The sequence below is a fragment of the Strigops habroptila genome, chromosome 2, assembly GCF_004027225.2.
Source record: "Strigops habroptila isolate Jane chromosome 2, bStrHab1.2.pri, whole genome shotgun sequence".
NCBI classification, from domain to species: Eukaryota; Metazoa; Chordata; class Aves; order Psittaciformes; family Psittacidae; genus Strigops; species Strigops habroptila.
In genome coordinates, this window is record NC_044278.2 from 83,751,703 (window position 1) to 83,768,195 (window position 16,493).

General features: G+C 35.4%; 1 protein-coding gene across 2 annotated transcripts in view; it reads left to right on the forward strand.

Moving 5' to 3' along the window:
* Positions 1 to 16,493, forward strand: part of KLHL1 (kelch like family member 1) — a 207,727-nt gene that overhangs the window by 45,726 nt on the left and 145,508 nt on the right. For both annotated transcript variants that reach the window (XM_030477140.1, XM_030477141.1), the window contains exon 2: positions 12,458 to 12,640. In XM_030477140.1, coding sequence (XP_030333000.1) covers positions 12,458 to 12,640 — 183 coding nt within the window. The remainder of the gene's footprint in view (positions 1 to 12,457; positions 12,641 to 16,493) is intronic.

A 16,493-nucleotide genomic window follows, 5' to 3' on the forward strand; every position in this document is an offset into this window, starting at 1 on the left:
CTGGAATGCCTAAATATTTGGTACCTACAATTAGAAAACATACCAAGATTCCTTAACTGTTTGATGTAAAAGGCTAAGTACCACAAAATGGAGATCCCTAAAAGCCATCATACAGAGTGAGAGTCCTCATAAACTAGCCAATGTTGGGCAGGTTAAAGTTTTGCTTTTTTTCATGTGTATTCCTGGAAGTACCTTTATCTGTGTGGGAGTCACAGGCAAGAGTGTCTTGTCCCTGTGTTATTTAAAGGAGTTAAACATTCATGTCCATTGTATGCATATGCCCTGTGCAATATGCGTTAATATAAAGGTCTGGCTTCTCTGTGCTTTTTGCAGTTAGCTCTGTGGTCAGAGCACTTGTGCGCTGAACTTGATTCTTTCTCTGCCTGTGGAGGACAAGGTCTTACCTACTTAGTGGTCTACACACTAGTCTGTGGACGAGAAAGAGAGTGAAAGTTTATCAGCTACTTCATGTTTCAGGAAAAGTTAAGGCATAGGCAGAGGGGTGCAAAGAATTAACTTTCCTTTAATGAAAAAAATCTGAATTCCAGGTTTTGCTTTTAAGTTTGTATCACACTTTGGACAAAATATGTAAAAAATCTTTAAATCACAAGTGGTAACACTGAAAAATTCATTTTTTCTCTGTTCTGTAAGGTAAGCACTAATTATGCCATAGGCTACCCTGCAGCTCTCTGTAACTGTACATAATATTATGGCTTTGGCTGGGGATTCCATACGTACAAGTTTGCAAATTAAGGGGCGTGTTTAATTTGAATGTGTGTGTACCTACCTTTTTAATTCATGTCATTCTTATTGCCTGATTTCAGCTTCTGTAGGTAATAATTTTACAAATAATGTGTTAGACCAAAACAGTATTAATGGCTAGATTTTTGTGCTACCATGCATGTGTATAAAAAATTCAGTAGACTTTTTTCATATTGAACATGCTATGAAGAATATAGCTTGGGTATGTGCAGGGTTAATGAGTGGTAGCCGTTATGGAATATGTAGTCCTTAATTGCTTGCAAGTTAAGTTTCCAGGGTTGTAGTGATTCCAGGTTTGTAGTGATCCCAGGGTTGTAGTGATCCCATGGTCGTAGTGTAGAAACTGAATCTGTCAAATTCACCTTAAATAGGATTCACAAATTGTCAATCTTAATTGCTGGCTTTGAGATTAGCAATAAATGTACTGATGCTTCAAAACAGTGTGGCAAAATGACCTATGATTTGTTCCTTTATTTCAGACGTATCTTTCCTACAATTTGCAGGTGCAGGCAAGCATGTCAGAACAAAGAAATTTGTAAGCATCACTGAAACATATGTGATGCTCAGTAGGTCTGTAACAAAGAGCAGGAAGAGATTGTATGCTGCTTGCTACTGGATGCTGTGTAAGCTCCCTCAAAGCTTAAAGCATTATTCATACAGTCTACTGAATGGGCATGTGGTGGGGTGGGTGTGCATGCATGCATGTTGCAATCTCCCACCTCGCCAAGTGCGGTACTTGGCTGAACCAAAATTTTAAGCTGGGATCTTTAAAGATTCAACTTCCCGTAGTATTTGACATTATTTCCACTGCAGTCAGTCATAGGGTGTTTTAAGTTCTGACATGCTAGCTGGAATATCAGTGCATAACACAGTAACACACTGAAATTTTATTGAAATACATACTAATTGCAATAGTAATAAAATGCTTGCCCTTTTTTGTATGCCGTTACCATCATTCACATATATGATTTCTGTTTACACGAAGTGCTTATATCATAAATTAAATCTGGAAGAAAATGTCTTTTAATAAAGGAGAGATCTGCATCCTCGTATATATTTGTGCACACACTCTAAATGAGTAACTGTGTCAGCTAATTTACTTATTTTATCCACATAGATATGGCCATTTGTCATGACAATATAGTTAACACATGACACTGGCATCTCTCTTAGGCACAATGCAAGCCATCTATTCAAAAAATAAATACAGCTCCATTGTAAGGAAGGAAGTGAAAGCAGCTGTAAAGGGATCAGCTGGGGCTTGAGTGGAAAAGTCTTTCTCCTGTCCCAAAACAGGGAGCATGTCCTGCACCTTCTCTTTTTTTTTCTTTTTTCTTTTTTTTTTTCTCTTTTTTTTTCTTTTTTTCTCTTTTTTTTTCTTCTCAGCGCTGTCTTTTGTCACCTGAAGTTGCCTTATTCCCAGCGTAGTTATGGGACTAACGCAGAAGAGGATTGCTATGTCAGTGACATAGCACTGGCCTTATGAAGTTCATGAAGTGGCAATTGTTGAAGAATTACATAACACTGATAGTAGCTGCAAACGGATTTACAGGCATAGCCACCAGAAAGATATGAGACCTTTCTCTCCGTAGTATATTAGAGGAGCCTCCTGCATGGTGTTTGCCTCTGCACAGTCTTCAGTGGCTATATTTGTAAAAATCTCATTTTGTGTGGCTGTATGTGCATAAAGGTTGGAAGGTGATAAACCCACAAGTTATTTTATGTGTATTGCTTCTGAATTAAAGTACTATCATCTGATGTCAGTGCCTTGTTATACTTAAGTCTGAAACCATCCTCTTTAATTGCTTTGCCTAAGATAAAGTGAGTTCAGAATTGTGCTGTTCTATGTTTTTATTGTATATCTGTATAGTATAGGGAAGTTAACTACTTAATATTTATTATTTTAACAATAGAAATCAGAAAACCAAGTAAATACAGTACAGTTTAATTTATTTCAAATTGTACAAATATTATAATAATAAAACTGTCAGTAAATGTTATTTTGTATGGCCCGTAAATATTGTTAAGGCCCTATTATCAAAAAACAGTGTATTTTAATTTTTAGCCTTTGACTGTGTTATTCTTTTGTATTTTCTCTATTCACTTACATGACTTAAAGTCACTTAGTGAAACTCTAGATCTTACCTATAAGCAATAAATTTGAATAATAAAGTAAAAAAAAATAGAATCAGTGAATAAAGGTTATGTTTTAAGAATTATTCTGAAATGCTCAGAATTTCTCATTTATTAAATGAACCAAAGTTAGCCTATCCCCATTTTAATACTGCTAGTTTTTCCTCTGTGAAATAGTTTTTATCATCCATCAAAATATCGGTTCCTAAAAACACATGCTTTCAATTGTTACTAGCCTCACCAGAAGTTTGTTTTTATTTATGAGAAGCACATCTGGTACCAGGCATATGACGTGAGGCTCTTAGTAGAAGATACTAAGGATAGTCTTTCCAGCTGTTCACATTTTCCCCCACTCTACAAAGGGTGCTAAGACAGACTGTGCTTGAAAATATCTGTTCACGCTTACCTGCATGCTCAAACTCAGTCTAGTTTTTATAGCTGAGTTATAAAGTGCCAACATGCTTGGCATTCGCCACCTGTTAAAAGGTGGCACTGGGGGTAAGGGAATTTTTTTAATGATGTAGGAGAACTATTTTGGTATCTTATGTTTGACCACTTAAGTAATTCAAAAGGGCTCAGTGCAGATCATCATCTGGAATAAGGCACTGTAATAACTGGACATTAAGGAAACAGTAAAAGTCTATGGTTTGTGAGAGTGTGGAGCCTATGTCTTTGCTAGTGCTGTTCAGCTCTTAGTGCACAGTAGTACACAATACATTGTCATAAATTTCTTGAGCTATTAAGAAAGGAAAAGGAATCACCTCTCTCTCATTTTCACTATGACACTTGCTGTTGGTTTTCTTCCTGTACCTGTCTGCTTATTCCTACTTCTTATCCAGAGGAATAAGTAGTCATCACGAGCACTTCACATCTGCAGGAAGACAGGAAAATACATCTCCAACCTGTCACATTGAACTACTCAGGCCAGTAACATTAGCCTCCTTTACAACGGTCTCTACCCTTTGTCTCAGACTTGCCAGCTAATAATTCCAACTGCAAATGCCACAGCTGGCAAAAAGTTCTTTCTCATCTCAACTTAAACCTCATTAGTGACTTTGTCCGCCATGAACAGCTACCTCATGAACATTTGTCATTTGCCTATGTTCATTAATGGGTGGGATCAAAGAAAGTGGAGAATCTATTTTAAAGGAATTCATGTAAAGTATTATTATGAAACAAATAAAAATGAACTACAGCAAATTGTGTGTATGTCACAAAAAAATGGACATAGTTTTGCTGTTACATTTTAGAAATGGGAGGACTTCAACTTTTTTGGGAAGTAGAGGTTACATTAAAACTGCAGTTTTGAATTTCTGAGTCATAATAATCTTTTTCATTCAATTTTTTCTTGGTAGAAATGTGGAATCATTATATACTAGAAAATATTTAACCAGAGTATTAACAAAGTTTTATGATAACAATCTGTCTTCATAATGGAGAGGGTGTTTCCCCATTGCATTACCAGTTAGGTAATTAAAGTATGAATGTACTGTGAATGCATTACAAATGCTTGATGCCTGTGATGAATGCGGGATGTCTTCCTTTTCTGTATATATCTGCCATAAAGGCTTGGAAGACTGTAAACCAACTTTTTTTTTTTTTTTTTTTAATAGTCAAGGCAAGCAGTCTCGCAAATATAAGAGATTTAATTCTGTGCAGTGGCACAGTTTTAGTTAGTTATTATTCCTACATGCGGTCAATATCTTCATTAACTGAAAATGCATGGGGAATGAGGGCCATGACTTTGGTCGGGTTGGGAAGGGAGAAGGAAAGAATGCCTATCAGAAGAAGCAACGTTACCCCTGGTCTGAGGTTAAGCTGATTCCTTGCAGTAGGAATTTTGTCTACTTCTCTGATAGCAACAGGAAGAGGGAAGGAAAGCAGAGCAGCTCGCTCATACTTTAATGAAGGAGGTTCCCTTGAGTCTGGACCTAGAAATACAAAAGAACTACTGACAGTAACTGAAGGAAAAGTGGTTGTGCTTCTTGGTTGTTCTCCAGTGGTATATGTATTTAAAAATTGAGGTCTCCTGTGACATCTTTCCCAGTATCTGTTTTCAAGAAGAGTGTCTTGCCTCTTTCCAGGAGGCTGTTTCATAGTGTCAATATACATGTACCTAGTATCTGCTTTCAGGGCTTTGTACTTAAGCTCTCTGTTTCCCGTATCCTCCAAGACACAAAAATGAATTCAGACAGCAAGATCCAATATGACAAAAAGCTCTGTTAGCAATGTGAATGTGGAAAATATATCAGTTAGTTTCCAAGTCATTAAAATATGTCTACATATAGCTAGAAAAACTATATCTTCTTTAAAGTTAATAATTGGCTTTTCCAAGAACAGCTGGAACAAACTGCTGCTTCTCTGTGGACATGCAAAGCTGAAAAAAGTGGTGGATGCACTATTGGCTGTGGGTGGGAGAGGGCAGTCCAGCTAGCATCTTTGTTGTTGCATAGCAAAACTGTTTAGAGGCAGAGTAGGTCAAAGATAAAGAAAAAAAGTGTAATTTGTTAAGGAAGTGTTTGTTAATGAAGGCTGTTAACTTGTGACAGTGGGTTGTAGTGGTACAATTACTAGTATGGTTGTCAGGCGCCTGGTGCCACTGGGATGATGAAACTTAAGAAATCAGATCTCTTTCAGAAGTTTTTTCTGGATTTAAAGAAGTGATGGGAACTGGAAATAGGGTTTGTAAGAGGAATATATTTATTTTGAAATTTATTTTGGAAAGCATAATGAGACTGATTTTAGGTATGTCAAACAACAGCATTACAGTGCTGCATTTTTGTCTTTATAGGGGGGACCCTCCCATAAACCACCCCCTCATCCTACCCTCCTCCCCCACTACCTTTGGCTTAATTAAAAAAAAAGAGTTTACATATATTTAAATTTTCTGCAAATGTTTTTTTTTTTAATTTAGTATCAGTCTGTTGATATTTGTGGTTGCTGAATCTCAATTTGGAAATTCACTTTTTTGACTATCATTCAGGGCTGTGTTGAACTGATGAGCCCATGTGGTTGTTCATACGTGGAAGAACATCTAAATTACTAGGAACTGTAAGTATTGGAGAGAGAAGCTGAAAGTAAAAGTGACAGAAGTTAAGGCACAATATTGGTAGGCAGCTACTGGAAATACTAGTGAGGGATAAACAAAAACTTAGGTGTTTTTTTAAGACTGAGCACTGCACTGTGGACAAAAAGGTGAAGAAATAGGGAAAGTCTGAAGTAATTGTTTAAAAGATTGTAGAGGATAAAAGGTGAAAAAGTGAGAAGAGTTAAAGGATCAATTGAACACAATACTTAATAAAAAAATAATAATTATACAAAACCCAACCAAAATTTCCCAACAGTTTAAGTGGTTCTTAGGGCATAAGACATGGCCGAAACTCGTGTCATTAATAACAGTAATGAATTCTGGAAAAATTCATAAAAGACTAAGGGGAAGATAAAGCATTTGTTATAAATTTAACTGAATTCAGTAAGTTTCTTGCACAATTACGAGATTTTGTTCTGTAATTGTTCATTAATTGAATTAGTTTTATTTAAACCTTTATTAAAAATAAAAAAAATTGAAAAGGTCTGAAACTTAAAGAGTATTTCAGGAGGCTATGGAATCTTTATGTGTGCTGGTTTCTTACTATTGACAGTATAGAGGTCTATGCTTGTAGCTTAGGTTAGATAATTATAGGGTGAAGGGTTGTAGATAAAAATTCCAACTGCGAGTATTTTGAACTGAACCAAACAAAAACCTCACTTTGTATATTTTATGGGTAACCTGAAAAAATCATGGTTTGATCAAACTTTCTCTAACTCTACTTTTTTTTTTTTTATTGTCATCTACTAAACAAGACAAATATTTCTTGTCTATAGAAGTACAGCAGTCCCTTTTTATTGTCCTTTGTATTTTTCTGAAGGGTTGCTCAAACAGTATGCCTGAGATAATGCAATAAACTGGTAGCTAATATTTTGTTTCTTGAGGCTGGTAATATTCTTAAGATGCACAGATACATGGAACAACAGAGGAATAATTCATATTTTTGCTAGGCACACAGGTGTCCTGTTGACTGAGTTTTGCCTTATGGTATCCAAAGAATGAGTTACAAGTAGTTTAATCCACAAATTACATTTAGGAGGGAACACCATTGTAAATTATACATTATGCAAATTTATGTATAGAACCAGAACAATGAGTTTATAATGTGCACTGGACTCGGTTTAATTTTTTAATTTTATTTTTTTTTGCATAGAAAAGGAACCTCAGACAGCAGTAATGCATCTCTGAGCTGAACTGGTGTCACTAAAAAGTCCTGTTTAATATTCTGATTATTTTTTTATCTGTCACTTCTACCTACTTTTATCTTTTATAAAAGAAATTTATAGCAACCCGCTGACACTCTGGGCAGAGCCTTTAGTTGCAGATATAACTGCTGGTAGCAGAGTGAAAAGCATACCTTTTGATCACAAACAGAACTTCGCCCCTGGTGTCACTATAAGAAAATGGTTTAAAGTCTTTATAAAACTCTCTCTCTTGCATTTTTGCATGTGATTGATTGCTAATGAAAGCCATGACTTTCCACAGTCCATCTTAATTTGGTAAGTGTAATTTCACAGGTTATTGATTTCTAAGCATTCAATAAGCAATTGTGTGAAGACCTTTTCCATTTTTACCTATGGAATATTTCTTATATGCTTTTGCAAGTTATAAATAGCAATAGTCTTTTTTCACTGGCAAACTGGACATATTTTGTTTCTTGACTATCTGCTTTAGATATATAACCAGTAGTATACACTAAATTACATTGAACTGGTTTTGGATACTTTTGCATAATTAATCTTGGATAAGCGAAAAGTAAAAAAAAGTTGAACACAGCAGGATCTACTATTCGAGTAACAATGAAACGATATGACATTTTCTGATTACAGTGTTATTTATTTGAGTCCAGGGCTTCAGTGCAATGTAGGAGAAACGTATTTCAGTTGGGTATGTAAAATACCTAAGTACTCTATAAAGTACTCTGCTTTATATAGTGATAAAATTCTGCTGTTTTCTGCATCTCTATGAATACCATTTCCAGAATGGAAAAATTTCTAATCTAAGCCTCTGTTTACTCAGAGAAATGCAGTAGTTTCAAGTAATATAAATTCTCCAACTCTATTTCAAAGTACTTTTTCTTTTTTCCTTTTGAAACTTATTTAGGGTATAGTTTTACCTACTGTTATTTGCTATTGCTGTTTTCAGACCTTTGCAGCTCAAGAATGGCAGTTTTACTAATAACTTTCCCATTTCCTAAGAAAAGAGATACAGGTGGCTAAACCTGTATATGAGGTCCGTTTTTTCCTGGCATTTTCTCGTTAACTAACTCTCCAATAGCATTACTGTAAGATAAGGCATTTAATTTCTTTATTCTTTATATTAAAGCTTATTTGTGTGTAAAGTCAATGAGCAAAAATCAAGTCTGAGTAGTATGGTCTTACTATTAATAAATGTGAACAACTGTACAAGGTACAGGGCATGGCAAATCAGATACCTACATAATCATAGGATACTACCTAGTCTGTCCAAAATACCTTCTGAGGATTAATCCGTGTTTGTCTTGCCACAAAAACCCCATTCATACCTAAATAAATCTAATCTTGGACAGAAAGGCTGAAGGTCTTTAAGGTGTCCCTAGGAGACCATTGGTGGGAATGCCTTTTCCTTACAATTTTCTGCATAGAGTTGCCATTACTGTCACTGTAAGTACTTTAAGGGTTGTTGAATTAAGGGAAGAATGAGAACACTTTACGGGGATTTTGCTGTTTTACCTTTTCTTTTTTCAAAGAATTTTGGAGCAAGTAGAGGGTGATTAGAGAATAGCACCCTTGTGCAAATCAAGGTGCTTTTTCTAGGAAAGGAGAAGCACCATGGAATCAGATGCTGTAGAGGCTAAGAGTTAAGCTTTTATTTCTGTTTACACTGTTTCAAGATCCATAAAGGCTCAAAGCCTGAATTTTCTCATCAACACCTTTGGGCTCTTGTTAAAACATTTCTCTTTTGAATTATGAAAACTGAAAATTAGCCTGCACAATGTTGCTGAAGTGGATTTTTTTCATTTTCTTTTTTTTCTTTTTTTAATGTGATATGCATCCTGGTTTGCCATTTCATAAAGAAACCCTTGAGATTATTGGTTATTTTCAATGCTGATAATTTCTGTGAGCCTTTTAGTTTTCTCATCTTGTAGTATCACCCTTCAGTGTCATTGTTGTAATCCTGTGAAAGGTTTGGTTTCCTTATTTCTGTACTATTAATTGAGTCATTTAAAGATAAAAAATATTCTAGTCTGAACAGCTCCTGAATGTTTGAAATTCCCACACTAAGCTCAGGTTTTGCACTTGCCAACTGAGAAAGATTATTGAAATAACCCATCTGGAGTCTGTCCTGTACAATGATTAGAGGATTTTGAGGTACATGAGTGCTAAGAAGTGTCTTGAAATAATCAGAGAATCTTCAGGTGAATTGCGCTGGAGTTCCTGAAGAACGCAATCAACAATATATGCAAAAAGTTTATTTTCGTATCGCTAATTGGCCATAAGTACCTATACATGGCTTTCATGAACTGTTAGAAAATAACTGGTATTTTCTGGCTGAAGCTCTTTAGCTGATTCCTACATTAACAAGCTGCTGACGGAATTTAAAGCATTGGTTATGCAGACAGAGCATTTATAGTGAAAAAGAGGTACCTCCTGAATAGGGCAAGTAGCAGACTTTTTGTCTGGGCTTTCTTAGAAAATAAATAAAAGAATAATTTATTGTCTTCTACTAAGCTTATTGCTTGCTAGTTTTCAGGATAATAATTTAAATGTGCTGGGCCTTTGGGGCCTGCTTTTGGGTAGTAGTCATTTAATGACTTGCTAAGTTACAGATATACTGCTGAGTTTGAGGGTGGAAAGTGTTGTTTATAAATGGCAAACAGGAAAGAGGGCAAAATTTGTGGAATACACTGTCTAATGAATCAAGAGCAAAATAGACTAAGCTCATTGCAGCCCAATCTAACATAATAGAACTAGCATAAATTCAGTCAGGGTACTTCTCTTTTTCTGACCTGAAAAGGGCAGCCAAGAAGAGGCAGGATTAGTACCCTATCTAGTCAGGTGTAAACTGATTTAGGCTTAACTTCTGAATTAACAAACAATATGAATTCATTCAGATCTGCTCATTCCTGTTATTTTCAGTTTTCAGAATTGCTGTTGTTGTCACTTCCAAATTCCCTGGAGGAAGGGAAGAAATAAGTCTGTTTGACCCCAGAAACCTCATTTATTAGGCACTGATTTATTTCTTGTAAATTACTTGTCATTCTAATTCTTCAGCAATAAAACTGAAGAAGTCTGTGTAGGGCTGCCATCAAAGTGAGGAAAAAAAATGAAAGAAAAAACCTGAAATATCTACCCACTACCCATACTAATGAGCTTAGCTCCATCATTACAGTTTTATGTGAAAACCTTTGTCGATCATCCAAATATACTAAAATAAACTTGGATTTCTGATCAACATGGTTGGTAGCCCAGATTGGATAGGAACACATGGCAGATTATGTCACTCATAGAATGAATACGTTTGTTTTATCCTTTAGCAGGAGATTGCAAGAGACACCTAGCATAAAGTACTTTATGTAACAAGATCTACTATAACAGGATTAGAGAAATGTTCCTTTCTAAATCACTAGTCAGTTTCTTTTGAGGAATCATGGTTAATAAAGTTTTGCCAGTTCAGTTTCCTATAGACAGGCTCACAGTATTGCATTACCAGCATATCAATAGCAATATTGATCAGTTTAAGCCAGCTGATGATATCTCAGAATCCAATTTAATGCTATGCAAGTGAAGTTGCTGTGGGTAATAATTTTGAAAGGTAACTCATTCTCTTAAATTAATACCAGCATGTGGCACAGAATAGATGGTGGGGTAAGATACAAAGGCAACTGTGTTGGTTCCCTGTAAAATTATCTGCAGGCCATATTTTATTATGCAGGCTTCTAGATACTTTAAAGGAATTCTGTGAAGCCTAGCAATTACTGTGAAAGAAAGATGGTCCAGCCTTTCCTTTTAAACCTGTAGACCTTCGTATAATGACTGTAGGAGAGCACGTGGAACACTTTTTGGACAAAAACGAATTCAGAAGTAAATCACTAGCATATGTCAGAAAGAAATACTGTTTTCTGAACTGTACTATAATCTACCAAAGAGTCAATAAAATACTGAAGTTTTTTTCCTTTTAATAACTGATTTTTAAAATGTTTTTTTAATTGTCTTTATAATTTATTATTATAATTATTTAATTATTATATTAATACACTTTTCAATTTTTTCTACCACCAGGAGTGCAGATTGGGTCTATTATAGGGCTACTGGTATCATTCTTAGAATATAGTATCTACTAAATGTAATGAACCTCATGCAATGAAACTATTGTGTTATTACTGTAAAGTATAAAAGTTTCTTATGTGTTCCTTAATATTTATATTTTGATAGAATATATATAAAATCACATTGGTTTGAAGTAATTGATAATATTGTTTCATATGCTGGATTAAAATATGTTCTCCTTTGCTTGTTCATTGATTATGTAAGCTGTTTCATATATATTTAGTTGAAGTAATAAAATAATCAGCCTCATACATGAAATCCTTAATTTTTAGCATTACAAGATATATAAAAATCTTATGGCTTTCATTTGAAATAATCTCATGACATATTTGTAAAGAAAAGGCTATCATTTGTGTTGTGAATTATTGGGAAATACTAACATTAGTTTCCTCAAGGGCTAGTACTTGCTGACACATTTTCTGATTTTCAGTAAAAGTCCAAACTTGAAACACTGAACTGAGTAAATTTTAAGTACGAACATATGGCTATATAATGCAAAAATGTTTAAATTTTTCTTGTGTTTCTATTTTTTTTTTTTTTTTTTTTTTAATTTTTTTTGAATTGCAGACATCATTATCTTCGTAGGCTAAATTCACTTTGTGCTAATGAGCCTTTTGGTTAAAAAGTAGGTATGTATTTATCATTAAGAAAATATTCCCAACTGATTACAAATTAAGTCAATTAGAGTTTTATTTTTCTTTCCCAGGTGGTGTAAAATGAATGTGAATTTGAAGAAGTGAACTAGATTAAGCACTCTTAGACTCAGTGGAAAGATATGATTACTTTCTCCATTATTTCTTAAAATCATAGAATCATAGAATGGTTTGGGTTGGAAGGGACCATAAAGACTATCTAGTTCCAACCCCTGAGCCATGGGCAGGGACAACTTCCGCTAGATTAGGTTGCTCATATTTATATTTTTAATAACTTTATCAAAGAATAAAGAAATTGATTACTTCCATGTCTATGCTAAAAAAAAAAAACCAACCCATTTCAGTGTTAACAGACTTCAGTTGTCCCCCCTAATGCAGTAAGATTTTTCTTTCTTGTACTTCTAGTGATGAGAAGTGGGAAGGATGCATTGTTTACATATGTCAGATTCTGGAAGCCTGTGATTATGTCTGGTCACATCTTATCAATGTGGAGTTTCTCTTGTGGTTTACAGACTGTCGGGAGCCAGCCACCCCTTGCCACCCCATTGTGACATGGATTCATGTAGCTCTGAGGAATTCTACCAAGCTGTTCACCATGCGGAGCAAACCTTCCGAAAGATGGAGAGCTACCTGAAGCAACAGCAACTCTGTGACGTTATCCTAATTGCTGGGAATCGCAAGATACCTGCGCATAGGTAGGACATAAGCATAAGGTATTGAAACTAGAAAAGTAAATGTTTTGGGTTTGCTTATTTCTTAGAACAGTGTTTTCTGTGGCTCCTTATGTCTGCTTTCTTCTTGCTTTAAACACCACAAATTTATGTGGCTGCACAAGGTGATATTTGAATGTTGGGCCTCTAAAGGTGGTTCTTTTTTTTTTTGTACAGGTTTCAAAAATTCTAGAAGCACTCAACTATCAAACTTACCATGAGTGTGCCAAACATTTCTCCCTGCAGTGATGCTATTCATATGTGAGGATAATGGAAATTTCTGAAATGAGATGTGCAGCTACACTTGAACACAGTGTCATTTTAGCTTAAGATCATGATACTCTGATCAGTCATAGTCTGTCAGACACTTATAGTAGAATAATATTGAATACAGACTTCCTATGATCTGTACCTTTGTATCAACTAAAAAATATCTTAATTACTTATAAGAATAAGTATTAGTATAAAAATGATGATGACATTTTGATTTTTAAAATTCTGTGAGATTATCTGGCATTAAAGCAGCCACTATATATATGAAAATATGCTTGGTTTTGGTTTGTAATTAGAGCTTAAAATAGTTATTCTTCATTGAGATTTTGGTCTTAGCTATAGACTTTGATTTAGTGTATGCAAATAAAAACCCGATCCTAGAGTTTAGATTAAAATAGATATTACTTCTGAGTTTCCAAGTGAGCAGGTTTTTTGCATTTGAACTCTACATAATGCTGCAAACTAAGGGTGACCTGTTGCTGCTTGTGCCCTGATTTCTCTGCTGAGCTAATAAATTCAGAGCAGGACTATGGTTCCCCAGCATGGAAACAAAAAAAATGCTAATGTATTTCTACACTCATAAATTAACTTTCTGATGTAGAGGAATGCTATAAAATCATCCTAGCAACTTGGACCTTACAAAATTCTTTCTGCCCTAAATGAAGATGGACACAGAGACTATTCTTTTTCTATTTAACAGAAAAGTTGGATATTTTATATTCCAACTCCATAATAATAAATAAAAAGATGCAATATGCAAGACTGCAAATCCAAAGCTATTGTTCAAATATTAAAAATTAAAACCAGACAGAAGTCTTCATTAAAATATTTAAATTGCCCCAGTGATTATAATAAATGAGAAAATAATCCCATTTAACAAACAATAACAGGTTGATGTAGGTAGTTTGCAGCATCCATGAAACATCGTGGTTTCAGTTAATAGCTTTAATAAACCTAGAAGTCCTTGTCCTCTTCTTTCAGCATTTTTTATTCTTAAGATTTTGTTTCTACTCGTTTGTTTTCTAAGAGCTTCTATTCCTGTTTCTTCCTTGCGTTCACATACTCAGATGATAAGTATACTTACATGCCAGCTAAGTCCCCAGTAGCTTCTACCCACAGACTTGGCAACTGACATGATTCCTGTGTTCAAGACTTTTTGCTGCCGTTAAATGTATTATGCATCTGGCACTTTATGCACCCCTGGTAATTGTGGTCTGATGCCATTTTTATCTAAATCACCAACATCTTTCCTTTATGTGTATAACAAGCACACAGGGAATAATATCAAGCTACCATCCTTCTGTCCATCTGCATTTTCAGTGTTCCAGAGCTGCAAGATATGCCTTAAGGTACCTCCCATCAAAAAGAAAACTGGAGGGATAATAACCTAAGGCTTTCTGATTGGTGTCCAATTTTACATGCGTGTATATTACTGCCAGTTTATATCATCCATATTAAAGAGGGAAAATGATACCAATTGTGGAATATTTCTATGTATTTAAAAAGTTTGGTTTTTTTTTAATATAGTTTAAGAATGTAGATTCAGACACTGAAGTTTTATTCGTTTTGTAACTAACTCATCCGTGTTGAAAAATGTGAAAAGCCAAAATAGACCAAGTAAATGTCAAGAAGGAACAACAAAATTCTCATTATTTCTGGGGGGGGGAAAAAAAAAATACAACCAGTCTGTAGTTACCCATATATTCCTTCTTGAGAATGTCATGGAAATTGACCTTTCCAGTCTTCATAAATCTTCTGCAATTATCATGATCTGTTAAAGAGAGAGTGGTCTTTCAGTAACATTGTTGAGCTCCTTCAACCATTGCTCCTTGAACATATCCTTTCTGGTCCGAAGGACCTGTGTATGTCCAGTTCACTTAACTGCAGCCTAAGTACACCTTCTACTATGAGTGATACCTTACAGATCCTGCCACTAGGCACAGGGACCTGAAAGACCTGAAGGCAGACCATGCTAAAAAAAAAAAGAAAAAAGGGTTTAATTGCTGATAGCAGTAGCTCTTTTTTTCCCCTCTTGTCTAATCACATATCTTGATTATTGTCCTGGGTTCAGCTATAGCAGTCATTTTTCTCCTGCTTAGTAGCTGGTGCAGTGCTGTGTTTTTTAACTTTCAGCCTGGGAACAACGCTGATAACACCGATGTTTTTAGTTGTTGCTAAGTAATGTTTATTCCAACCAAGGACTTTCTCAGTCTCATGCTTTGCCAGGGAGGAGGGGAAGCCGGGAGGAAGCAGAGACAGGACACCTGACCCAAACTAGCCAAAGGGGTATTCCATACCACAGCACGTCATGCCCAGTATATAAACCGGGGGGAGTTACCCGGAAGGCCCAGATCACTGCTCGGGTCGGGCTGGGTATCGGTCGGCGGGTGGTGAGCAATTGTATCCTCTCCCCTTGTTATTTCACTAATCGTTATTATCATTGGTGGTAGCAGTAGTGGTTTTGTGTTATACCTTAGTTGTGGGACTGCTCTTATCTCAACCCGTGGGAGTTGCACTCTTCCCATTCTCCTCCCCATCCCTCCGGGAGCGGGGGGAGGAAGAAAGGGGGGGGGGGGAGTGAGCGAGCGGCTGTGTGGTTCTGAGTTACCGGCTGGGCTCAAACCACGACAATTATGTCCTTTGGTGATCAGTTTGAATAACTTATTCTGTAGAAGAGAAGTTACTGCTGTGCCACAATAGCTCTAGTTTTAAAATATTATGAACATGGAGTTTGTAGTTTCTCCACTCACTTTGGAGATGCATGCTATTTTTCCCATTTTCTGTACCTGTCATTTAGACTATAACCTCTTTCAGATATTGCAACTTTACAGTGCCTGGAATAGAAGCAACTCAGGCAATGCTGTTAGAAAAGAAACAAATTAATAAAGCCAACAAATTATAATTGACACTTCCTTCTTTTATCCAGGATACAGTCAGCCAAATGCAGTCGTATCTAGAAATCTAACTAGACTGCAGCTAGTAAATGTCATCTGAAACAGAAAACCACTGGGAAGTAAATGTTATTCAGAACTATAGTGACATGTTCAGAGCAGTAATTATTTCCAAGGTAAAAGAAAATTCTTAATCAAGCAATAATCCATAGGTCAACATGAAATTAAAAATACTTATTTGCCACAAATAATTTGGTTGTTTTGCCTGAAGGCAACTTACTTGAATTGCATTGTTTTTAAATACTGTATTTGAAATACTGTATTCTACAGCAGTTGAATAAACATCAAAAATGCTGAAAACAGCCAAGGTCAATACAAATGACAGATAGACCTCTAAGATTTACACTAGAAAGTTCACTAAAACTTCCAGCCAGGAAGTAAATATTATAGGCAACTCTAAACTCAGAGGTTTAAGCCATAAGTTACTGACTAGGAATGGTGCATAAAGCAATACAGGAACTCAATGCTGGAGGAGAAAAAAAAAAAAAAAGTGATATAAGGATAGAATTTACCTATCCCTAGTCAATTAAAACAAAACACTCCTATACAACAGAGACTGAATTACAATAAACCAGAAAATTCAATAAAAACACAAAATGCAAAAAATATAGGTG